The sequence below is a fragment of the Oncorhynchus mykiss genome, chromosome 7, assembly GCF_057628025.1.
Source record: "Oncorhynchus mykiss isolate SJ-2025 chromosome 7, ASM5762802v1, whole genome shotgun sequence".
Classification (NCBI taxonomy): domain Eukaryota; kingdom Metazoa; phylum Chordata; class Actinopteri; order Salmoniformes; family Salmonidae; genus Oncorhynchus; species Oncorhynchus mykiss.
Window position 1 is genome coordinate 42,313,968 of NC_143028.1, and position 26,527 is coordinate 42,340,494.

General features: G+C 41.6%; 2 protein-coding genes across 5 annotated transcripts in view; both read right to left on the reverse strand.

Annotated features, from left to right (window-relative positions):
* Positions 1–16,755, reverse strand: part of LOC110527917 (rho GTPase-activating protein 39) — a 55,244-nt gene extending 38,489 nt beyond the window's left edge. The window contains exon 1 of one of the 2 annotated variants that reach the window (XM_036983388.2): positions 16,211–16,755. In XM_036983388.2, coding sequence (XP_036839283.1) covers positions 16,211–16,224 — 14 coding nt within the window. In that variant the 5' untranslated portion in view covers positions 16,225–16,755. The remainder of the gene's footprint in view (positions 1–16,210) is intronic. The other variant, XM_036983387.2, reaches the window with a different exon arrangement.
* Positions 16,756–17,376: 621 nt separating this feature from the next.
* The window catches only part of LOC110527918 (extracellular sulfatase Sulf-2), a 54,868-nt gene continuing 45,717 nt past the window's right edge, over positions 17,377–26,527 (reverse strand). For 2 of the 3 annotated variants that reach the window (XM_036983389.2, XM_036983390.2), the window contains 11 exons: positions 25,678–25,807; positions 25,314–25,530; positions 24,755–25,016; positions 24,387–24,483; positions 24,139–24,293; positions 23,837–24,006; positions 23,476–23,618; positions 23,198–23,306; positions 20,072–20,105; positions 19,700–19,753; positions 17,377–19,342 (listed from right to left, as the gene is read on the reverse strand). In XM_036983389.2, coding sequence (XP_036839284.1) covers positions 19,312–19,342; positions 19,700–19,753; positions 20,072–20,105; positions 23,198–23,306; positions 23,476–23,618; positions 23,837–24,006; positions 24,139–24,293; positions 24,387–24,483; positions 24,755–25,016; positions 25,314–25,530; positions 25,678–25,807 — 1,402 coding nt within the window. In that variant the 3' untranslated portion in view covers positions 17,377–19,311. The remainder of the gene's footprint in view (positions 19,343–19,699; positions 19,754–20,071; positions 20,106–23,197; positions 23,307–23,475; positions 23,619–23,836; positions 24,007–24,138; positions 24,294–24,386; positions 24,484–24,754; positions 25,017–25,313; positions 25,531–25,677; positions 25,808–26,527) is intronic. The other variant, XR_005052592.2, reaches the window with a different exon arrangement.

Below are 26,527 nucleotides of genomic sequence, written 5' to 3' on the forward strand. Positions count from 1 at the left end.
GGCAAGTTGAGAACAAGTTCTCATTTACAATTGCAACCTGGCCAAGATAAAGCAAAGCAGTTCGACACGAACAACAACAGAGTTACACATGGAGTAAAACAAACATACAGTCAATAATAGAGTAGAAAAATAAGTCTATATACAATGTGAGCAAATGAGGTGAGATAAGGGAGGTAAAGGCAAAAAAAGGCCATGGTGGCGAAGTAAATACAATATAGCAAGTAAAACACTGGAATGTTAGATTTGCAGCGGAAGAATGTGCAAAGTAGAAATAAAAATAATGGGGTGCAAAGGAGCAAAATAAATAAATACAGTAGGAGAAGAGGTAGTTGTTTGGGCTAAATTATAGATGGGCTATGTACAGGTGCAGTAATCTGTGAGCTGCTCTGACAGCTGGTGCTTAAAGCTAGTGAGGGAGATAAGTGTTTCCAGTTTCAGAGATGTTTGTAGTTCGTTCCAGACCATTGGCAGCAGAGAACTGGAAGGAGAGAATTGGTTTTGGGGGTGACCAGAGAGATATAACCTACCGGAGCGTGTGCTACAGGTGGGTGCTGCTATGGTGACCAGCGAGCTGAGATAAGGGGGGACTTTACCTAGCAGGGTCTTGTAGATGACCTGGAGCCAGTGGGTTTGGCGACGAGTACGAAGCGAGGGCCAGCCAACAAGAGTGTACAGGTCTCAGTGGTGGGTAGTACATGGGGATTTGGTGACAAAACAGATGGCACTGTGATAGACTGCATCCAATTTATTGAGTAGGGTATTGGAGGCTATTTTGTAAATGACATCGCCGAAGTCGAGGATCGGTAGGATGGTCAGTTTTACGAGAGTATGTTTGGCAGCATGAGTGAAGGATGCTTTGCTGCGAAATAGGAAGCCAATTCTAGATTTAACTTTGGATTGGAGATGTTTGATGTGAGTCTGGAAGGAGAGCTTACAGTCTAATCAGACACCTAGGTATTTGTAGTTGTCCACATATTCTAAGTCAGAACCGTCCAGAGTAGTGATGCTGGACGGGCGAGCAGGTGGAGGCAGCGATCGGTTGAAGAGCATGCATTTAGTTTTACTTGTATTTAAGAGCAGTTGGAGGTCACTGAAGGAGAGTTGTATGGCATTGAAGCTCGTCTGGAGGGTTGTTAACGCAGTCTCCAAAGAAGGGCCAGAAGTATACAGAATGGTGTCGTCTGCATAGAGGTGGATCAGAGACTCACCAGCAGCAAGAGCAACATCATTGATGTATACAGAGAAGAGAGTCGGCCCAAGAATTGAACCCTGTGGCACCCCCATAGAGACTGCCAGAGGCCCGGATGATTTGACACACTGAACTCTATCAGAGAAGTAGTTGGTGAACCAGGCGATGAAATCATTTGAGAAACCAAGGCTATCGAGTCTGCCGATGAGGATGTGGTGATTGACAGAGTTGAAAGCCTTGGCCAGGTCAATTAATACAGCCGCACAGTATTGTTTCTTATCAATGGCGGTTAAGATATCGTTTAGGACCTTGAGCGTGGCTGAGGTGCACCCATGACCAGCTCTGAAACCAGATTGCGGTGGGATTCGAAATGGCCGGTAATCTGTTTGTTGACTTGGCTTTCGAAGACCTTAGAAAGGCAGGGTAGGATAGATATAGGTCTGTAGCAGTTTGGGTCAAGAGTGCCCCCCCCATTTGAAGAGGGGGATGACCGCAGCTGCTTTCCAATCTTTGGGAATCTCAGACGACACGAAAGAGAGGTTGAACAGGCTAGTAATAGGGGTGGCAACAATTTCGGCAGATAATTTTAGAAAGAAAGGGTCCAGATTGTCTAGCCCAGCTGATTTGTAGGGGTCCAGATTTTGCAGCTCTTTCAGAACATCAGCTGAGTGGATTTGGGAGAAGGAGAAATGGGGAAGGCAGGGTACAGTGCAGTTGACCGGGATAGGGCTAGCCAGGTGTAAAGCATGACCAGCTGTAGAAAAATGCTTATTGAAATATGTGAAGCCTAGACATGATACACCTACTATGCCACAGGTAAGACAGTGCTTAAGATAAATTGGTAACATATTCCTAATACTGGTGTTTGGTTCTTATTATTTTCTAGATCTGATAACACATTCACACTCTCTCCATGGAAGGCACAAGGGCTCTTTATCTCCAATCTGGGTCAAGGAGACGTCTATGCACCAAGTGGTTATTCTAGGATGACAAAAAAATACTCAAAAACACCTCCCCAAACAGAAAACACGACAGAGCATTGCAACAAGACCAACATAAACATACGCACACTCTCTCCTCCATCCTGTTTCTCCTAGCCACTATGTGTCAGACGTCTCATTCTCAATAATAACTTAATCCACAATTTACAGTTGTCCCAAAATAACTTGATGTTGAATGGCGTTTCCCGAGAAGGCAGAACAGCATTCTACTCATGGAATCTGCTCCATTGTTTTAAAACAACCCAAAGTATAGATGACAGTTTTCCCAGCAGTGAAAAACATAGGAGTGGACATTGCATTGTCTGAAAATAGGGCAACACAGTTCTGTCATTGTTTAGTTTTGGCTTTCAATCAAATACAAATTCCAGTATAGCTCAAATTGATTCCCTCAAAGATAAACTATTGTGAAAAAAGGTTTTCCTCCAAGTACCTCAGCCACAATGAAGTGAAGAGACAGGAGACTATAGCCCTGTACAGAACACTGTCTCTAACAGGAGACATACAAGTTGATGTAAAGACAGATGGTCTAAAGGCTGAAAAACAGAAATCTAAACTGCATGTGTATATCTAAATTCATTGGAAATAGGACTAAAGCCATCAGTGACCAACTTAAAACAGCCATTTAACGTTTACTGCCCTCGTAAACCAACATCTAACCTCGCCTAACAACAGGTTATTCAGGGAGACTCTGCCCTGTCTCCTGAGGACCAGCCCAGGCTGTTTCAAACATGGGCTGTCATTTAGCTAACCTAGCACTCCGTCCACCAGTGCCAAACTAAGTCAGCCCGAGTGTATTTACAGACCTACTATTTCCTATCTGAAGACATAAAATATTCTTTCTGCTCAGATACTGGTTTTTATAAATAACAAACTCAGCTAAATTCAGAGTTAAAATCCTCCTTACTCACCTTGCAAAACAGGTTACAGAGGTCCTTTGGAAATGTGTCAGGCTGGAATCAGACAATATAAAGACAACAAACCTTCTATAAGCCATCCAGCCCAGTCGTGCGAGCAGCGGCATACACCTCAAAAGAAAAAGGCCACCTTCTGTTTGATTATGTGTTACGTTCAAAGTCTATACAGCATAGCTGCCAGGCAACCTGCTTATCCAAATATTGTAAAACATAATGTGTTGTAAAGACAGACTGAGTGTGCTGTACTCGACAGTAGCCCCATTAGCAGTAGGGATGTGATAACAAATTGACAATTTATCTTAAATGCTTAAACTGCCCTTTTTTTATTGGTTTTCCTTTAAGACAATAACAAAAACAGAAATTGTCATGTGAACTCAATGCAGAATATGTTCCTATTGCATATGGTGGTCCTATTGCATAGGATCGCTAGTGGGCAATGAAGTTCTATATACTGAATCTCAAAGCGAACACTTGGCCCATATAGGCAAGTGGCCACTCGAGTCTTCAAGAGATTTGGCGAAAATTAACATTGAGATGATGTGCACCTGAAGTCCCAACTGCCACATCAATATTCCAAAATCAAAATCCATTTGCGCACATTGTCTCCCATGACATGTCTTGTGCATGACTTACTCACTATTAAAATACAGGCACTGGGGCAGACAGCCTATACTCTGATAGACAGTGAGAAAGTTAGCTAGCTTCATTGACAAACACAGGGATGGAATGTCTAAGAATGTTAGGCAGTGCACCGATAAACAGTATGTAGTTTGTCACTTAATTACAATAGTTTGACAGCTTGCTGATGAAGTTGTAGACATGTTTCTAGCAGTCAGTCCATACTTTAGCATGTTTCCAAAGCACTAATCGCTGGCACCAATAGGTTGTAATGTTGGGTCAGCTAAAATCCCAGCGCAGCAGCCGACTCAAAACTGTACTAACTCAGGGTAGAGCCGTCTGTTCACTGCATTTCTCTGCCATTTTTCCAACATGCCGATAATGTGCAAGAGCTTTATATTCGTGGCAAATAATTTGAAAGATGCATATCTCCTACTACCATTACAGAATTGTTGCGTTAGTTATTTGTTTAATTTGTATTTTTCCCTTAGTGATGATGATCGGGACCTGCTAGTGGTAGTTGTGGTAACTGCACTGGGATTTTGTGGAAGAAAGTTTTTCTGATTAGGATTAACGTCCCAATTTTGTTTAAACGTTCACACCCCGAATTAGCAGTGTGTAATTCAGACTGTAGCGTGTCCCCTTTAGTGTATGCTAGAGTTAGGGGCCCCCAGAACACACAGCATATCAATGTATCTGCAATGAACACAAGGGAGCTAACAGCTTAAGTAAACCAAGATGATGTATGTATTGATGTCAGGTGTAGGCTTATGGCCATTTATTACATTTAGAGTGATGTTTGATTAAAGTTCTAACACCTAGCCACTAGGCTTGGACGGTATCCAGGTTGTCATACCGACCTTGTTCTATCCTGGGATATTCAGTAATACCAGAACTGAACACAAGGAGCGCTATTTTAAGCAATGCAATCCCATAGCAAATGCTAGCTAAATGTTAACGAACGCATGAAAACTTGTTTATAAAGTCTTTGACAAACTATTTCCAGGACAGACATCCCAGCTCAAAAGGTATACAAGTATCATGTAGCATGTACAAAACAAATATTGGCTTTTGATCAAGGAGGGAATTCTCTGCTGTTGTTACCAAGAGGAGCTTGATTGCAAGAAGCTAACCACTTAGCTAGCTAGCTAAGAAGTTAGTAAACCAAATGCATAACTGCACAGCATTTAGTGCATTTTAGACAGTTAACTTAATAGTTCTAAGATATCAAACAGTGAGTGACTCACAAGGCTCTGGTCTCTCGTGGTTGTGTGCTTGTAAACTAACTACATGTGACTGGGGACTACCGATAAGCTTCAAAATGTAAAATAATGTGACAGGTGAAATGAACACGTTATGCTTTATCTCCTAACATATTGCACAAGTTGACTGCAGGCATGTACTAAAAAGTAGCTACAAATATTCAAATGTATAAAAAACAAAACTTCAAAGTAGTAGTTTAAATGGTATTGAAAAACTATCCTGTGGCCATTTCCAAATACCCTGGTATACGGCATACCATTGAAGCCTACTAGCCACACATTTTCTGAATTAGGAATAGGATACAGAGTATTGGGTCACCATTGTACTGGACAGACACAGGGAGGAACCCACATCCAGGCTTGAGAGAACAATCAGAGGGAGAGGAGAGAGTGCACATGTTTCAGATGACATAGAACAGCCCTGCACCTGTCACACACATTCTTTGCTTCTATTGATTTTCAACTCTAATTCCAACCGTCCCACCAATTCTCCTCATTGGCAACACAATAAATGGGAGGATTAAAACCTGGTGCTTCATTACATCTGTAGGCCTAACAGCAATGTGCTTTATATCAGGCCCTGAAGGCTGCATACTGTCTGCCCCTTTAGAATGTGAATGGGTTTATTTGCCATTGATTCTACTGTAGTGCTAAGAAGCCTGTTAAACTTCTTGCCCACTGCAGGAGTGCCCTGAGGATAAAGGTAATTGTGGTGAGGAGATTAATGAAGTATGGGATCTGTCCCTAGCCATTGGGGCATAGGGTTTCCCTTGTGGGACCGGGAAAGGAGCTCATGCGATGGTGACTTTAATGGAGTCGTGAAATCCTCAGACTAGGAAGCATTTGGTCGGATGTCTCTGGGTTATGGACTGTTTTTGTGGTCGTATAGGTGTGCTTCAATTGTTTTTGAAAAAAGGTTATTGTGTCTTTCTTTCTGAAGTAGCCTACATCAGCCTGACAGGACCATTGCTGATCACTTCTCCAAAAGGTTGTCAACCCCCCCCAGCAGTTGTTCATGTTCATTCCTCACACATCCTGAACACTGGGGGCCAGTGTGGGGTACTTTTTTATGGAGGATATGTCAGGCATGATAAAGCTGGCTTTGTGTTAAGAGATCAAATAAAGCACAGGAGCAGTGGTGGAAAAAGTACCCAATTGTTATACTTGAGTAAAAATAACTCTGGACGGTTCTGACTTAGAATATGTGGACAACTATAAATACCTAGGTGTCTGGCTAGACTGTAAACTCTCCTTCCAGACTCATATTAGGCATCTCCAATCCAAAATTAAATCTAGAATCGGCTTCCTATTTCGCAACAGGCCTCCTTCACTCATGCTGCCAAACATACTGACTGACTATCCTACCGATCCTTGACTTCGGCGATGTCATTTACAAAATAGCCTCCAGCACTCTACTCAGCAAATTGGATGTAGTCTATCACAGTGCCACTGCGACCTGTATGCTGCATGCTGGTTCTCGCTTCATATTCGTTGCCAAACCCACTGGCTCTGGGTCTTCTATAAGTCTTGCTAGGTAAAGCGCCGCCTTATCTCAGATCACTGGTCAACATAGCAACACCCACCCGTAGCACACGCTCCAGCAGGTATATTTTACTGGTCATCCGTAAAGCCAACACCTCCTTTGACCGCCTTTCCTTTCAGTTCTCTGCTGCCAATGACTGGAACGAATTGCGAAAATCACTGAATGAAGTTGGAGACATATCTCCCTCATTAACTTTAAGCGTCAGCTGTCAGAGCAGCTTACCGATCGCTTCAGCTGTACACAGACCATCTGTGAAAAATAAAAAATAAATAAAAAAACATCCAACCAACTACCTACCTCATCCCCATATTTGTTTTTCTGCTCTTTTGCACACTATTATTTCTACTTGCACATCCTCATCTACACATCTATCACTCCAATGTAAATTGATAAATTGTAATTACTTCACCACTATGGCCTATTTATTGCCTCACCTCCTTACTTCATTTGCACACACTGTATACAGATTTTTCTATTCTGTTATTGACTGTACGTTTGTTTATGTGTAACTCTGTTGTTTTTGTCACACTGCTTTGCTTTGTCTTGTCTAGGTCACAGTTGTAAATGAGAACTTGTTCTCAACTGGCCTACCTGGTTAAATTAAATAAATAAATAAAAAAGACACCTTAATAGAAAATGACTCAAGTAAACGTCACCCAGTAAAATACTACTTGAGTAAAAGTCTAAAAGTATTTGCTTTTAAATATACTTAAGTATCAAAAGTAAAAGTATAATTTCAAATTCCTTATATTAAGCAAACCAGATGGCAGGATGTTTTTATTTAATTATTTTAATGTACGGATAGCCAGGGACACACTCCAACACTTAGACATAATTTACAAACAAAGCATTTGTGTTTAGTCAGTCCGCCAGATCAGATGCAGTTGTCAAAAACATAAATTGTAAAGTATAGATACCCCCCAAAAATGACTTAAGTAGTACTTTCAAGTATTTTTACTTATGTACATTACACCACTGCACAGGAGACAGGCAGGCTGGGAGGGCAGGTTGCCAAGGAGGGGCAGATAGGTAAAGAACTTTAAGCCCCAGCCAGCAGCCCTACGGCCACATTCTGCATGGCTAGCAGGGAGAGAACAGGAGCCTGTACTATACACGCTGCCACCCTGCAGGGTCACCTCCACAAGGGTCATGATGACTGGGTAGCCCCAGCATAAAATGCACAAATTCCTTGGTGAGGGAATATAAAACACCTGTTTGCTATTAAGTGACCTTTATCACTCTAGTATCACCTGTGAGTGACACTGCACACCTCTGGGAGCCACACCTCTGGGAGCCATAAGGTGTGTCATATTTGAAGCTGGGTTCTGTCTGTTCCAAATCAATGGTTCAGCTCAATGTGGACATTCCGCAGCCTGCTTTTTGCCCTCTACATAATAGCTGTCAGTTCATCTACAGAAGTGTAGGAAGGGAAATTCCCTGTGTCTCTGCACCAAAACAATTCTGAAATTAAATTTAAACATTTTTTTTTTTTTTTTAAATCAACAGTTCGAGAATATCATAACTTGTATCATAACTTGTTTGTCTTCTGAGAGGTTTCTAGTGTTACATAAACCCAGAGGGTGTCTTGTGAAAGAATAAAAACCTGAGCCATGAGTCAATCATAAGCATTACAATGCGTATGCAGTGTACCCTATGCTAATGCCTGATGGCCATGGACAATGGGCTCTATTGTCAGATCAGCAACCAGACTTCATTCAACTAGAACTGTCTCTATTACCATTCCCACAAGGGCCGCCAGCCAATCATAGCCCTCCATCGGAGTACAGTGGGTGGAGCTTGGGACATGTTTAGGAGATTTGGGGTGAACTCCATCAACAGCTGCGATAATCCAAATCATGAACAGTTTGCACTTCTCCTGCCCTTGGATTAAGACTACATTTTTGAGTTGACAAGGTGGCCCTTGGAAATAATATTGGAAAATCAATCCATTTTCAACTTACAGTTTTACATTACCAGATAGGATATACTCTTTCCCAATCCATACAACGGTCCCACTCTCAACCCAATGCCCCTGCAACAAACTCTCTCTGTGTGCGAGTCAAGATTAAACAAGACCTTCCTATTGGTATTTAGATGTGGAATATTTGAATGTTGGCAGGCCACCTTCACAGGCATACTTTGGGCCTCGCCTCCAAAATAACTAAGAAACAGTGCTCTATGGTGGCTGTATGGAGGCTTTTGTCTTGGTCTTCGCCCACCATCCCGCTCTTCCTACCACTAAATTAATGCTGGGAACTTCCGGCCCCTCATAGCCCAGCAGGACAGGTCCAGTGACTGTCTCTCTGAGACATGAGACAGCAGCAGGGTCAAACCACAATAAATCCTATTTTATAGGGGGCAAGCCTGACCAACAACAGCCCCCTTTACCCCCTACAGGCCTCCTCTATTCCTCCTCCCATCCTCAAACAAATGAGCACTATCAGGTCAGACGGCCTCTGGACGAGAGTGAGCATGTGGGACATAGAGACAGAGTACAGGGTGTTTACAAAATACACGACTCAATGTCAGTCAATACCAGGAATAATGGAGTCACTTGTCCAAACAAATATGGAGATAAATGAACCGATTAGGATGCAACTCTGATTAAGGTTTGTTATTTCTTTGTCCATTCCTTATCATCAGATTATCTGAGGTGAAATGTAACAAATGAGGACATAAACCAACATTTAGGGCTGAGATTATTTTTTCTTAAGTCCATAAGGAGTTAACCTCAGCCATTTGCTTGGACAATAGTCCAACAACACCCTTTCCATTCAATGTTCTTGTTTAACTATGTAGTTGGACAGTCTCCGTATGTAACTGCATTTTGAGTTGCGCCTGCGGTCTCTGTTCCCCATCTCCAGCCAACATGACAACAACCCCAGTGTCTAAACCAGGGCCGAGTTACAGGGTGAGAGGGGGTCAGAGGTGGCCAAGTGAGCCACACAGGAAAGAGGCATCCATCTGGGTGATCCCCCCCTGAGGAAATGGGCTGCTGATGGCAGGCAGGTTCTGGATCAGACTAAAGGCTTCCGCATGCGTCGGATCATCTTGAGATGCTATAGCCTTCCTCAAAACAGTCAGTAGTAAACTAAGATAGATTTCTTGAGTTGTTTTTTATTTGAACGTTTTTGCCGAGGAGTTGCACAATTGTATTTCTAAATAAGATGTTTGGAACAGTATTTCTCAAGTGAAAAAATGTGCATGAAAACGAGTCGTCTACCATTGAATGACAACACTTCATTGAATAATCCCTATTGTTGACCAATGACCGATGAAGGGGCGTAGACTTCGCCTCCGAACTTCGGCTTGCTTCGAGAAAATGCCTTCCCGAAAACCAAAACAAACAAAATGTTATAAAATTACGTCATAATATATGCACAAACTATTCTGAACTGTTTCGGATGGGAAGCATGCGGACAACTTAGCACACAGACTAGTTATGCTGTTAACGTTTGCACTGAGACTCCAGGAATGAGACGGCCAGGAAGGATAATGTCCTCTCTAGGGGACCAGGGTGGAGAATTAGATTAACATAATTCTAATCACCACAGAATTACAGAGGGCTGGGAATGGAATGAGTTGCTCCAATCAAACATGAAGACATCCTCCAACACATTTAACAATAATAACAACTGTTAGTACCTGACTACTCAGTGATGATCTCAAACTTCCTTTTATTACCTAAAAATCTGAGGGTGCAGGTGAAGGTCTGGTCTCTAAATCATTACCATCTGTAACTTTTGGACTGGTAGTCCCAATGTAACCCTAATGCAAGGAACATGAGCACTTAAAAAAACTAAACCATGTTTACCACAGCTGAGGTCAGAAAGTTAAGCCAGTCCTTTAGCTCTGTCTAAGAAGGATTCCAAATGTCAGAGCTTGGATTGGGACGGGGCACACAAATTTGATGGAAAAAAAATAGAGCTCCATCACCTTGGTAAAAGAGAATCACAGAAGGGTGAATGAGTGTTAATGAATTATCACGTTCTTTCATCCTAACGTTTTAACCAATCTCTACAGAGAATGAACAATCAGCACCGCAGAACAACTAGACATAATACACCGGACTAGCCCTTAATGGCCCAATCCAACACATCCATCATCAAAGCCATTGGTTGTGTGACGGAGATCCTGCCTTCACATTGTCATGTTTCTCCCAAAAGGCCTGGCTGGCTGGTTTGCACTGGGGTAACCTTGATAGAGGAATGCAGTGTCCTGTCCTCCTTTGTCTGTAGACCATTGTGAGTCTACAGAGTAAACAGAGGGACAACATCCTATTGTGAGGCATCTCAGGAGCTCACAATCATATCCTACTCTGACCCGCTAAAAGTATTTAGACATTTTAAAAGTAAGGTTAATTAGCTAGACTATATTTAGGCCCTCTCCAACAAGAATTATTTTTAATAAGGGAGTTTTTCAGTCCACCCCAATGTGAGAGTTGTTTTTGGAACTATGTTTAGCTCAGAAAGAGCAGACAGTGAGGCAAATTGTTTTTGTGGTAAAAACTTGTCTCTTCCAAGACACAGGTTCTTGCCATTCTGCGAGCACACTTCTGGGATTTGTTACAATAAACTAGGGCTGGGCAATATACCAAATCTAATGATATACAGGTATGAATGTTTCAATTTGAATTTACCTTCTATAAAAAGGTATTTGAATGTTTGGTTTATTGAAATGTGATAAGCCGTGTGTAACGTCCATTTTTATAGTTTACTTTGCTACTTGAGTCATCTCTTGCTGCCGCTTTCCACAAAGACCTAGCCCTGCCCCTTGTCACTCAAGGAGCGCATGTTGTTCCTTGACCATAAGACACTTGCCTTCAGTCTGCATGGTTAATGCAGCACATTTTATTTTATTTCACCTTTATTTAACCAGGTAGGCTAGTTGAGAACAAGTTCTCATTTATAACTGCGACCTGGCCAAGATAAAGCATAGCAGTGTGAACAGATAACACAGAGTTACACATGGAGTAAACATTTAACAAGTCAATAACACAAGAGAGAAAAAAAAGAGAGTATATACATTGTGTGCAAAAGGCATGAGGAGGTAGGCGAATAATTACAATTTTGCAGATTAACACTGGAGTGATAAATGATCAGATGGTCATGTACAGGTAGAGATACTGGTGTGCAAAAGAGCAGAAAAGTAAATAAATATAAACAGTATGGGGATGAGGTAGGTAAATTGGGTGGGCTATTTACCGATAGACTATGTACAGCTGCAGCGATCGGTTAGCTGCTCAGATAGCAGATGTTTGAAGTTGGTGAGGGAGATAAAAGTCTCCAACTTCAGCGATTTTTGCAATTCGTTCCAGTCACAGGCAGCAGAGAACTGGAACGAAAGGTGGCCAAATGAGGTGTTGGCTTTAGGGATGATCAGTGAGATACACCTGCTGGAGCGCGTGCTACGAGTGGGTGTTGCCATCGTGACCAGTGAACTGAGATAAGGCGGAGCTTTACCTAGCATGGACTTGTAGATGACCTGGAGCCAGTGGGTCTGGCAACGAATATGTAGCGAGGGCCAGCCGACTAGAGCATACAGGTCGCGGTGGGTCGAGGATCAGTAGGATAGTCAGTTTTACTAGGGTAAGTTTGGCGGCGTGAGTGAAGGAGGCTTTGTTGTGGAATAGAAAGCCGACTCTAGATTTGATTTTAGATTGGAGATGTTTGATATGAGTCTGAAAGGAGAGTTTACAGTCTAGCCAGACACCTAGGTATTTATAGAGGTCCACATATTCTAGGTCGGAACCATCCAGGGTGGTGATGCTAGTCGGGCGTGCGGGTGCAGGCAGCGAACGGTTGAAAAGCATGCATTTGGTTTTACTAGCGTTTAAGAGCAGTTGGAGGCCACGGAAGGAGTGTTGTATGGCGTTGCAACAACGTTGATGACAACGATGCTATTTTGACAACGATGTTATTTTCACTGTGCTTCTTAATATAAATTCACTAGCATTATATAATACTACTATTAATTTGTGTTTCTTACATCTGCAAACAGCTAGTTTACATTTTCTTAATTGGTAGCCGCTAATGCTAATCGCTAGCTAATAAATGTACTGAGTCAAAGCAAATGTAATTAGCTATACAGCTTGATAATACCAGTGATTGTGTAGACCTAAATCAGCATGTTGTTTGTGCAACAGTATCTTCAAATCAAAGAGAAATATGTTCGCTACATGAAGTAGCTGAGCGAAAACATTTAAGGTAGCCAAAGATTTTACAGTCCCCTAGGAAACACTTATCAACACTTTAGTTCCTATTCTAACTATAGAATTAGAATAATCATTATATTTCCACGATTCCAACAGTTCACCCAATTGTTTTGCTCTAAATCACAAGTGAAATGGCAATTGCAACATTTTTGCATCAACAGGGCTTTTCTGACTAACTTCTTTACATATGGTAATTTCCATCAAAAAGGATCCATGATCATCAACATGTGATGTTCATAGGAACATATCAATTGGGTGTGAAATTAAAGCTAAGAATCTATATTTTGGGAAATGAAGGCATTCATACATGCATTTTTTTTTTATGTTCCATCTTAAAAATTAGGCATAAGAACGACTTTGATTTCTGGATACACAGATGGAAAAGGGGTCTTAGAAAACATTTACCCGCAAAAGTCTTACAAAGTATTAGAAATACATCAAAACACAATAATGTTGACGAAAAGACCTCTACCAACTAATATAAACACTTATATTTCGTTTAGGAGAAATGGTTGCCTCCTGCTTTGTAACTCCGTTACCAAAAACACACAAGATATTATCTAATGAATTTATGGAAAGTTCACAGAAGTAAAAATGAATGGTAGATCTATTAATTTGTTATAGTGTTTTTACTGATATCAACGTTTAGCTTAAATTTTTGATAAACTATTAGTTCTTCATATTTTAGGCGCAGCAATGTACACATGGAGGTAGGCCTATGTGTGAATTCCAAAATGCAAATTGCGGGAAAAAAACATTATAAAATGAACAGCACACATGCAAGCAGTTTCATGGACAGAGATGGAAATATCCATTAGAAAGAGGGGGGATTTAAAGACGCATTAACTATCATGGGTTGCTAATATGAGTAGGATAATGCATTTGGGTGATAGACAACTAAATAAAGTTGAAAGAAAACCAATAGAACAGGAGAATGTATAATGAGCACGTCAATATAAAAATACCATTAGCCTTTTGCACAGTACAGCTTGAGTTGGCCTGACTGAAAGACCAATATGGGATTTATCATGTTAAATAATTCAGAGTGTATGTCACTGTTTCTCATATAATTTTTCACTCAGGGCGCCTTTCCTTCGTCAGGGCAGGCCATTAGAATTTTTTTGGCCAAAATTAAAGTATACCCACTTCTCCAGGCACCACTACACCACTGTCTCGATCAATAACTAAGAGATATTTTTAAACTCAAGGTGCCATGTCATATCTGACACTCCATTCTTTCTGCAGATATTGCATAAAAACCTGAGGGAGACTTTACTTGAATTCCATTACCAAAGTTAGCATCTATAAAAATTAAAAATTAAGTAACATTTTTTTTTTTACATTGCTCTGCTATTTCCGGGTTGTAAAATGTTGAATAGTTTGCCTATTTTCCGTTTGTGAGAAAACAAGATAGCGTAGAGAATCATAGTACCATCTAAACCACTGAAATACATTTTCTATAACCAAAGACATTGTATTTTCAGCTGTTTGGAGTTGGTGTACAAAAAAGTAAAAACGCAAAAACTAAACTTAGGAACGGGAAGCATAGAAATTGCATACACAGAACAAATCTACCGCTTGCATTCAATGATAATTACAGATATATAACTCACATTTCTATGTGAATTTGGTCGGGTCGCCCAAAAACATACATATTGCAGTCAAAGTGTAATTCCGTTACTGTGGAATTGCCCATATTACTTAGTTTCAGTTTCAAAAGTCTCCAGGAGTCAGTGGACATCCCTGTGACGGTTATGTTTGAAGTTTTACGTTTAATTAGTCATATGTACGGGATACAGATGGTATACACCGTCCAACGAAATGCTTACTTACTTGTAGGGTCCTTCTCGACAACGCAACAATAAGAAAAAATAAACTATATAAATATGAACATAAAGTAAATGGCTCAGTAGAATAGAATAAACTTTTTAGCATAAGTACAGGAAGGCAAAATGTATCTGTTTTGGGAAAGGGGGGGATTGGGGGCAAGTGATAAATTGTGCAGTATTTAGCAATGTGTATCGATGGGGGGATTTTTCCTCTTGTACAATGTGTGATAGATTGAGTGGGATGGATTGAAAAGTGAGTGTGTATGCAGAACCCAACACCACACAGATGCTCCCCATTTCACGCTGTCACCAATACCCGAACGTTGGATAAGAACACCAGCTGCACACGGAGAGGTAAAATAGTGCTGCGCTGTGAGATGTATACTCCCTAGTACTCCAGGCAATATAAATGGCATCTTTTGCAAACAGCATGCTACTGAGGACCTTGGAGTGACTAATATGTCTGATGGTTACACCACCAGTGAGGGAATGAAAGTCATCAAAAAGGTTTTGAATGTCCCCTTGAACCACTCTAAACGGAGACATCAAGGCTGTTGAGACTGCAGGGGTTGGCTAAACACATTATCTCAGAAATGCTCGCTTTAAACCAGTGACACCCAATAACACATTCAAATCCATAAACACAATTTAATTCATGTTCATCAATAATTCACTTTTTGGTAAGTAAAAAAAATGGAGTACATTCACATAAGACTTTCTTTGAGCTTGTGGCGAAGACTTATTTCCATTGAACCATCTGTTTCATAAAACAAAATCAAAGCAGAAGAGGCTAAAGGGTTTTAATGAGCAACTTCACATCTGTCTTAAAGCATAGAGACAGATGTTGGAGAATATTAATGTGTGAATAAACCAAGTCAATCTAACTGCACCAGCCATCTTAACCTACATGAGTGAAACAGCGGTGCAACAAATGGGATACGGAACATTTGTCTTCCGCCTTGGTTATTGGTCTGTTCACCACACTAAAGAGCCAGTAAAGCCAATTTGCGAATCAGTTAAAGATGAATCATAGTGGGAACTGACAATTAAAAGGACACTCAAAAGTCAAACTAAATATTCCCAAAAAGGATACAGCATCTATGGGAAATACATCCTTGATAGACAACATTTTCAATCATGCTTTGATGCTGGGTGAATATGTTGACTTAAAAAAATGTTTTTAACAAGATTAATGGCTAATAATTGTCTCTATAGGATACTGAAATATGTTATTCATATCAGTTATAGCTCTCAAACAACCACCAGATAACATGGGGGAAAGTTTTTGGTGACTAGTATTCTAAACGATTATCTGAATATCTTTCAGCATTAAAAACTGTATAAACAGGACAACAGACATACACTATAATAAAAGTTAGTTCCATAACCTTGCAATATCACTTTCCTCCACCATTCCTCATCTTCACAGGGATATTGGATAAGACAGTACACACTTTAAACTTAAATGTAAAATGTTTAAGATCCTATCCGTCTGTTAAGTAAATTACACTTAAGTGTGGTTAGTCGGTGCTCGAAATTCAAAATAGTCCGCCAAACAAATCTTGCGGTGCTGGTTGAGTTAGTTATTTCTGTTATACATGTTGCCCGTAAGGTTTAAATTCCCATATCATTTATCTTACCTTATCCCGGACATTTTCTTCACATTGTGAACATTGCGTTGCCTTGGTCTTGAAATTATAATGTGATGTTGACTTATTCTTGTTAATTTTCCCACCGCGTTGGACGGTCTGAAAAAGAGACAGCTCTCCAGTAGTGATTTAGATATGGAGTCTCCGCCTCTGCACGTGAGTCATACGATGGGGTCACCCCGCGATTCGAGTCCAGGACGTACCCACGCGCTTCCCGCTCATCCTGCTATTGCCATAAGGCTACCTCCGACGGAACATTCGACACAATTCTAAGCCTACTCTTGGTCCAATGTTGATGATTTAGATTTATGTCTCATTTTCACGTCTTTAATATTGAAGTTTTTGAGAGTCCTAAATACACCCCCCCACCACATGGGAATTTAAAGTGTAGGCGTTCCTAAGGGTTTAACATTATAAACAGGCCACTAGCTGTTGGTTCTGCAGGGATGGGCAACTGGCGGCCCGCCAACCCTTTTGCGTGCGTGCGTGTCACAGGAGGTTGGTGGCACCTTCATTGGAGAGGACGGCTTGGTAATGGCTGGAGCAGAATGAGTGGAACGGTAGCAAATACATCAAGCACATGGTTTCCATGTGTTTGATGCCATTCCATTAGCTCTGTTCCAGACACTATTATGAGCTGTCCTTCCCTCAGCAGCCTCCACTCGTGTGTGTGTGTGTGTGTGTGTGTGGTGGGGGGGTTATTGTAGAATTGCCCGAAATTAACACTAAAACTTGAAAAAGTACGTGAAATTAGTTATAAAATTGCAACCTTTTCTCATGGCAAAATGTGTAGAATTTCAGCAAACTAGCTTTAAAACAGAAACATGTTTTCTACATCCCTTGACAAAATGTGTAGAAATTATTTGAGGCCCCTCATGATGAGTTCAGATTTTTTTTGTCCCCCACCCACATCAAAATTGCACATCCCTGTTCTAGTGTTTGATTCGGATCTCACAGTCAAAGAGTGAACTGGATGGAAGACACGGGGTCAGCAACAAGAAAGCGAACAGAGACACCTGCTGGTTGAGTTTCTTAGCACAGAACGTTCTCACTCTCATCCTGAGAGCCCCACTAATGTATAACTGAAGCAGTGACAACAACAGAGAGGTGACCAATACATAGCAGGGTTAAAGGTTAAAGTAGTAAACAGACATGAGGGCAATCAACACTTTATTCACAATCAAAACTCTGCTATGGGAGTCTCACTGCTAAGAAACAAAGAATGCTAAACATGAGGGCAATAAATTAATATGCAAGTCAAGATGCATTACATTGTTGTGGAACTTGTTTACTCTTGTGTACAACAGAGTCATTTTACAGGGACTTATTTTCACAGTGAATATTTTCTAAATGCTTTCTCATCTTAAATAAGTATTTTAAAACTACAGTGGGGTTTGAGAGAGCAGAGGAGAAATTCAGAGAGATGTCCAGACAGGACAAATGGACAAATACAGAGCTAGGAAAATTCATCAAGCTACGTTCTTTCTAAAAGGTAATATTTGTCAACTCATATCAAACACGAAAGAGAGGTCTGCCTATTTTTCTGAATTATAAAAAATATTGTAAACATGTATATTAATTGCACAACATACATTCAAATACATACTGTACAGCAAGTCTTTATTTTTCGCAATGTTATCATAGCACCATGTATAGCAAGCTGAACAAACTAACATGATTGGATCTAGCAGGTGGCATTAGCAATACAAAGGAGTAAAATTACATCCACTTATGAAATGTACACATTCCGCTGGTGTGAAGATGCTTGTTTGGTAGTCTCGTCTGTACCATTGTCTAGGAGGGTGGGGGGTAGTGGTTAGCGAAGTTCCATCCTGGTTTAAAGTGAACTAGGGGGGATAAGCTAGGTGGTGATGTGATGTGTATTTCATATCCTGCCCAGCTCCATCCCCATACAGTCTGGTGTGTTGTCGTTCTCACTCCTGTATCATCCTTGGGGGGGTGTAAAGAATCCTCGCATGACATCAACGTTAATATAATGTATATTGCAAAATAATGGAGTAAATGTCCTGGGGAACCATTCTGTAGCCATAACACAAACAAAAAGAAGTGAGAAGTTTCCAGAGTTGTATACTACAAAGCAGGTTCAACTTTGATAAAGTTGTTCACTTCAAACCAGGACTTCTCTAACCACTACCCCACCACCCCTAGGCAATGATACAGACGAGACTACCAAACAAACATCTTCACACCAGCAGAATGCGTACATTTCATTGGTGGATGTCATTTTACAGTTGATTTTCTGGTTCATTAAGAAAGCTAAACATAGATATGTGTTTATGGTTAAGTTAATTAGACCATACATATGTCAAGCTTATCTTTCTAAGAAGTAATAAGTTATTTCAGAATATTCAGGCAAGTTAGCAGGCTAACTCCTTTATACTGCTTTGTAGCATACCCCTCAGGCGTGCTAGCATGTTCTGGACAATACCTTTCATGCTGTGCAGTGAGGCGAAAGCTTGACTTGATGTTATCGCCTGACATCATACTCCCACGGGGTGACGATTTAACCCAGATGTGGCACAATGCCATAAGGGATGATACATTTCAGGTTGTGGCAGCAGAATTGACATTAAACTAATCTTGGTACCCAATGTTAAGGCGGTTATGAGAGACTAATATTAAACACACCTCACATTCACTGTTCACACAGGGTGACTGTTGGAAGTCAAAGTATAGGTTCGAAGTGTATCCCCACTCAACTGATCAGTCTCCAACTCAGTTTGGCGGTCCTGACAACTGGCGTGATGGGAGATGAGAGGTGAGGACATTCCTGTGCGAGTGAATGAGTGTGTGTGTGTGTGTGTGTGAGAGAGAGAGAGAGAGAAAGAGAGAAGACAGGAGAGGTTATAGTTTTCATTTTCTTGGATGTTTCAGTATTTGCTTTGCTGGGTGATGATCTGAGCATCAGTGGCAGCTAATGTAGGATCAGCATCGTCCTCCATAAACTCCCACAATAATGGTAGATCAGATTACATTCCCATGAAGTCTGTACAAAGTCCTCAGGTTCACCAGTAGTTCTGGTCCTCCTCTATTGGCAGACTGCAATGTGGTGGGTTGTGGGACACAGGTTGTTAACCAACCCATCCTTCCCAAATCTGCCCTCTGTATAAACAACACATAGATGGAGATATATTAGTGTTTCAATAGTACAAATTGCTGATAATCGTAGTTCCAGCAACTTTAATAAGAAAAAACTAGAAGACGACTCTGACAAATTACCAGAAAATACCAAAGACAAAGGACACTTCATCAGTACAACACCACTGACTTTGAAAAGTAGGTCTATCTAAGCCTTAAGGGCATGACATTGAAATGCAGGTAAGTATTAGTTACATGAAAAGCTTCAAACGAGAAGGTTGAAAAGCATGCTGCTGTGCCATCTGACAAAACAAGATAATCTGGATGAAGAGGGGGAGGTTGGCTGAACTGAGGGGAACAGATGGGTTATGACAAACTCACAGGGATTTGGAAGAGGGCTTCTTCACTTTTGGCCTCTTTCGACGATGAACTGGCCTGAAGAATGTACAGCGCGGACACGCACACGTACGTGAGGGGGAAACACACACACAAACAGCGGAAACAAGCCATTAGGATTCATTGCAACATGAGGAACAGAAGCTGCTTGCGTTTTAGAATTCACCTAAATAGTTGTTTATTAATAGAATCAACAATGTGACAATTTTTGCAATCCCTATGAAGTACCTCAGAGACTTTATAATCTGCTTAAAAGAAGTGTTCCATTATATTATTTACCCAATGCAGGAAATGCAGTCAAATGTACAATACGACACCAAAGGACAAAAATACATAAAGCCTGAAAAATTAGAGTACCTGTATTCACTTAAAGAGTTTCTGTCTTTACCACCTGAAATAGAGATCATGTTATTAAAGAACTGAAGTAGCAGTGGTTTGTGTGTATGTACAGTGGGGCAAAAAAAAGTATTTAGTCAGCCACCAATTGTGCAAGTTCTCCCACTTAAAAAGATGAGAGAGGCCTGTAATTTTCATCATAGGTACACTTCAACTATGACAGACAAAATGAGAAAAAAAATCCAGAAAATCACATTGTAGGATTTTTTATGAATTTATTTGGAAATTATGGTGGAAAATAAGTATTTGGTCACCTACAAAACAAGCAAGATTTCTGGCTCTCACAGACCTGTAACTTCTTCTTTAAGGGGCTCCTCTGTCCTCCACTCGTTACCTGTATTAATGGCACCTGTTTGAACGTGTTATCAGTATAAAAGACACCTGTTCACAACCTCAAACAGTCACACTCCAAACTTCACTATGGCCAAGACCAAAGAACTGTCAAAGGACACCAGAAACAAAATTGTAGACCTAAGCAGCTTGGTTTTAAGAAATCAACTGTGGGAGCAATTATTAGGAAATGGAAGACATACAAACCACTGATAATCTCCCTCGATCTGGGGCTCCACGCAAGATCTCACCCCGTGGGGTCAAAATGATCACAAGAACAGTGAGCAAAAATCCCAGAACCACACGGGGGGACCTAGTGAATGACCTGCAGAGAGCTGGGACCAAAGTAACAAAGCCTACCATCAGTAACACACTACGCCGCCAGGGACTCAAATCCTGCAGTGCCAGACGTGTCCCCCTGCTTAAGCCAGTACATGTCCAGGCCCGTCTGAAGTTTGCTAGAGAGCATTAGGATGATCCAGAAGAAGATTGGGAGAATGTCATATGGTCAGATGAAACCAAAATATAACTTTTTGGTAAAAACTCAACTCGTCGTGTTTGGAGGACAAAGAATGCTGAGTTGCATCCAAAGAACACCATACCTACTGTGAAGCATGGGGGTGGAAACATCATGCTTTGGGGCTGTTTTTCTGCAAAGGGACCAGGACGACTGAACCGTGTAAAGGAAAGAATGATTGGGGCCATGTATCGTGAGATTTTGAGTGAAAAACTGCTTCCATCAGCAAGGGCATTGAAGATGAAACGTGGCTGGGTCTTTCAGCATGACAATGATCCCAAACACACCGCCCGGGCAATGAAGGAGTGCCTTCGTAAGAAGCATTTCAAGGTCCTGGAGTGGCCTAGCCAGTCTCCAGATCTCAACCCCATTTGGAGTTGAAAGTCCGTGTTGCCCAGCAACAGCCCCAAAACATCACTGCTCTAGAGGAGATCTGCATGGAGGAATGGGCCAAAATACCGGCAACAGTGTGTGAAAACCTTGTGAAGACTTACAGAAAACATTTGACCTCTGTCATTGCCAACAAAGGGTATATAACAAAGTATTGAGATAAACTTTTGTTATTGACCAAATACTTATTTTCCACCATAATTTGTAAATAAATTCATTGAAAACCCTACAATGTGATTTTCTGGATTTTGTTTTCCTCATTTTGTCTGTCATAGTTGAAGTGTACCTATGATGACAATTACAGGCCTCTCTCATGTTTTTAAGTGGGAGAACTTGCACAATTGGTGGCTGACTAAATAAGTTTTGCCCCACTGTATGTACTGTACCAGTCAAAAGTTTGGACACACCTACTCATTCAGGGGTTTTCCTTATGTTTACTATTTTCTACATTGCAGAATAATAGTGAAGACTTCAAAACTATTAAATAACACATATGGAATCATGTAGTAACCAAAAAAGTGTTAAACAAGTCTAAATATATTTTAGATTTTAGATTTCTCAAAGTAGCCACCTGCCTTGATGGCTGCTTTGCACATTCTTGGCATTCACCTCAACAAGCGTCATGAGGTATTCACCTGGAATGCATTTCAATTAACAGGTGTGCCTTGTTAAAAGTTCATTTGTGGAATTTCTTTCCTTCTTAATGCGTTTGAGCCAGTCAGTTGTGTTGTGACAATGTAGGGGTGGTATACAGAAGATAGTCCTATTTGGTAAAAGACCAATTCCATATTATGGCAAGAACAGCTCAAATAAGTAAAGAGAAACCACAGTCCATCATTCATTTAAGACATGAAGGTCAGTCAGTGTAGTCACAAAAACCATCAAGCGCTATGATGAAACTGGCTCTCATGAGGACCACCACAGGAAAGGCCCAGAAGACCCAGAGTTACCTCTGCTGCAGAGGATAAGTTCATTAGACTTAACAGCTTCAGAAATTGCAGCCCATATAAATGCTTCACAGAGTTCAAGTAACAGACACATCTCAACATCAACTGTTCAGAGCAGACTGCATGAACCAGGCCTTCGTGGTCGAATTGCTGCAAAGAAATCACTACTAAAGGACATCAATAAGAAGAAGATTTGCTTGGGCCAAGAAACTCGAGCACTGGACATTAGACCGGTGGAAATCTGTCCTTTGGTCTGATTGTTTGAGATTTTTGGTTCCAACCGGCGTGTTTTTGTGGGATGCAGAGTAGGGGAACGGATGATCTCTGCATGTGTGGTTCCCACCGTGAAACATGGAGGGGGAGGTGTGATGGTGTGGGGGTGCTTTGCTGGTGACACTGTCAGTGATTTGTTTTTCAACAGGACAATGACCAAACACCTCCAGGCTGTGTAAGGGCTTTTTGACCAAGAAGGAGAGTGATGGAGTGCTGCATCAGATGACCTGGCCTCCACAATCACCCGACCTCAACCCAATTGAGATGGTTTGTGATGATTTGGACCACAGAGTGAAAGAAATGCAGCCGATGAGTGCTCAGCATGTGTGGGAACTCCTTCAAGACTGTTGGAAAAGCATTCCAGGCGAAGCGAGAATGCCAAGAGTGTACAACGCTGTCATCAAGGCAAAGGGTGGCTACTTTGAAAAATCTCAAATATATTTTGATTTTTTTTTACACTTTTTTGGTTACTACATGATTCCATATGTGTTATTTAATAGTTTTGATGTCTTCACTATTATTTTACAATGTAGAAAATAGTAAAAATAAAGAAAAACCCTTGAATGGGTAGGTGTGTCCAAACTTTTAACTGGTACTGTATGTGTGTGTGTGTGTGTCTTTCTGACTCACCTGTCTCTGGATTGCATTGCTTGTGGCCTTTGCAGCTCCGCAGTTCCATAAGTTGCTGGTGCATCTGGTTGAGGGCAGTGCGGTCCAGGGTGCTAACCCCATTTATCAACTACAGACAATCAGAGGACAGGATCTGTTACCAAACACTGTAAAAAATCACAATAGGAGGCTACAGCTCATTTGTGAGATTTAAAAGAGAGAGGGAGAGCAAGTGAGCAAGAGAACGAGAGAGAGAGAGAGAGAGAGAGAGAGAGAGAGAGAGAGAGAGAGAGAGATACCTGGTATGGGTCAGTGTTCAGATCGAAATACTCTATGAAACCTGTGGCGAACTCGCAGAATATGAAGTTGTGTGTGTCGTTGATGGTCCTGAGGCACCAGTAAGTGTTGTTGTTGGCACTGGTACAAGCACAGAATGGACCCACTGGCAGGGGATGGAAAGAGACAGACGTAGTTATTCAAACAAGATACATGGCCAGTTTTAACACACCTACTTCATCTTATTTTTGGATCGTTACAATTAATCATTCAATATATCATTTTGTGGCAGTGATGAAGCAGAGTGGTAAAAACTCTTTACTTTTACTCTAACTGTTACTATTGTTCTGCATTTGTTTTAGTCTGCATTCTGTCATTCCATACTTGTCCAGAAGGGGGCAGTCTGCCAGTGCTGGTTGTCATGGGTGAAACAGGTGAGACCAGGCATGCTGCAGGTGTCGTTGTTGCGGAGCCTCTTGAGCAGTTTACGGAGTTTCTTCCTACGTTTCTGCTCCTTCATCAGCCACTGCTTCTTCTGCTTAGAGGGCATTTTGCTGAGGACACACCACAAGAGGACATATAAAGAGAGATACACTGATTTGTGAGGATCTCCCTCTCTCCCTCCCTCTCTCCCTCACACACACACAAACACATGCACATACACACCACCATCTCACAATCATTACTTTAGTGAGTGAATGCGGCCTGCATCGAGTCTGAACATCCCTTTGTTCTTGGACAGGTAATTGGGGGTGTTACACTGGCACTCTTCAGGCCGAACCTTCTTCAGGTGACCTTTGACCTCACGCAAGTTCTTTATTTTCGTCTGCAGGGTTTCAATCTGCGCACAGCACATACACAATAGTTAACCCCCGCAATGACAAGAAAGGCTACAGATCAGCCAGGTCAGATTGAGGATCAACTAGAGCAGTACCTCGTGCTCGATGTGGAGCTTATGGTCTTTCCAGGCCTGGAGGGATTTGTAGAGTCCTCCATCACACCTGACTGTGTCATTCATCAGGATGGAGCACCTGTGGGGAAAACACCCACCAGCTACTGTATCATCACCTTTACACCCACCAGTTTACAGCAGTTAGCACTTTCTTACAGCACCCTCTCAACACCTGAGCATGAATCACTGTACAGCTAGTGTGCTTCACAAGAACATAAAGATTAATCATACTACTACTCATAGACCCACCGACACGGAAGCTCAACACACATATTAACAGATATTCACATGCACACGCACACGCACACGCACACACACACACACACACACACACACACACACACACACACCTGTAGGTGACTTTAAGAGCGGCAGGTGGTGTAAGGCTGTTGCTGGTTGTAGGTCTGGCTGTAACTCCCATTCCACTGAACTCCTCATCGTCGTCTTCCTGCAGGACCGCTCCTCTCCTCCTCTCCCCAGGCCTGCTGGTATTCCGGAGGCCCACGGGCCTGTAGCCCTCTTCCAGGTCCACAGCATAAAGGTCTCCATCCAGCTCAAAGGGAATGGACCGGGCCCAACGGTTCCTAGTCAGACTCTTAGTGGACTTTACCTCTGATGGGGTTACAAGATTTCTTAATTTCAATGTTATTATTACTAAGGTATTGCAACGCCAATGACCCAAGAGAGAGAGAGGGTGTTAAAGTATATAGCATTTGTCACTGTTTTTAAATGACGCACAGGAAGTCACTTAAATTGTATTATGTCTAATTTCAAGAAAAATAAAATATTTTTGTAAAGTTTTCTAATCTGCCACTGCGGGACAACAAATACTTGTCCTATAATTTGCAAGCACAATTTATAGGCCTTTGATAAATGGTAAATCTATAAGCCACTGAAAGGACTACTCACTTTTCTTGGTAAGCAGTCTCTTCCTCTTCAGGGGTGTAATTTTGAGGCCTAGGGGGCCACAGTCACAGCTGTCTCCAGCATTGGAGACGTGTCCAACCCATTGCTGGGACCCGCTGCTGGCCATCAGAGCCTGCATACGTGGGGCATAGAGACTGGCCATTCCCTTACACTTATACAGCCTCAACTTACCAGACGGGTCCTCCAGACACTGCCACTTCTACACACATAGAGAAGGGAAAGGGGGGGAGATTTAGCTACATTTCTCCCTCCTTTTTCAGAGAGGGGAAAATGGGGAGAGAGATTTAGCTATATTTCTGCTAATGTATAAGTGTTTGTGCCTGTGGGTATTGTACGGAACTCTTACCTGCCCTGGCTGTTCACAGGAGCTCTGGTACTCTGCCCTCTGACACAGGTCTTTGACCCGCTGGTACTTGGGGAGGAAATTCTCCTCCTGGGCCACCTCCTTCCCATCAGCCTTCTTGTGGAGCAGTTTCCTGTGTGAACAGGATGGACTCAGATGAGAGTAATAGAACATAGACTAAACATACATAAAACTTTGATCACATGGCTGTGGGGGATTATCCCTTTAATTGCACTTGATTAACCCGCCTGTTGTGTTTGTTTCATGTTAATTCATTCTGTGTTCCCGGTCCAAAATTACTGCCCCATTATAGCTGATTATAAATCCATAATAATACATATATTATCACCTAATGTTGTGTTAGATCACGTTTTGAACTTCTATTTGCTATTTATGGCCTGTGTGTGTGTGTGTGTGTGTGTGTGTGTGTGTGTGTGTGTGTGTGTGTGTGTGGGTGTGTGTGTGTGTGTGTGTGTGTGTGTGTGTGTGTGTGTGTGTGTGTGTGTGTGTGTGTGTGTGTGTGTGTGTGTGTGTGCTCAAACACACATGCATGTGGGGTTCTGGGAGAGGAAGTGTGTCCATCTGATGAATGGGCATGTGCCTGAACCCAATTTTATACACTAATTGTAGTCTCACCCATTCATTTCTAATGACCGGTCATTTTTGAGCAGGAACACCACAGGTGTACAAAAGTTAAATAAAACACCCAAAATGTAATGAAAATCATCTAAATGTATTTTGTATGTTCAGATGCCCAGTATGGACAAAGTCATGGAACCTTATGACAATCAGATTAAATTAACTACATTTTTCAGAGAGAAAACTTGGAAATCGGTCCAATTTTGCTGGAACA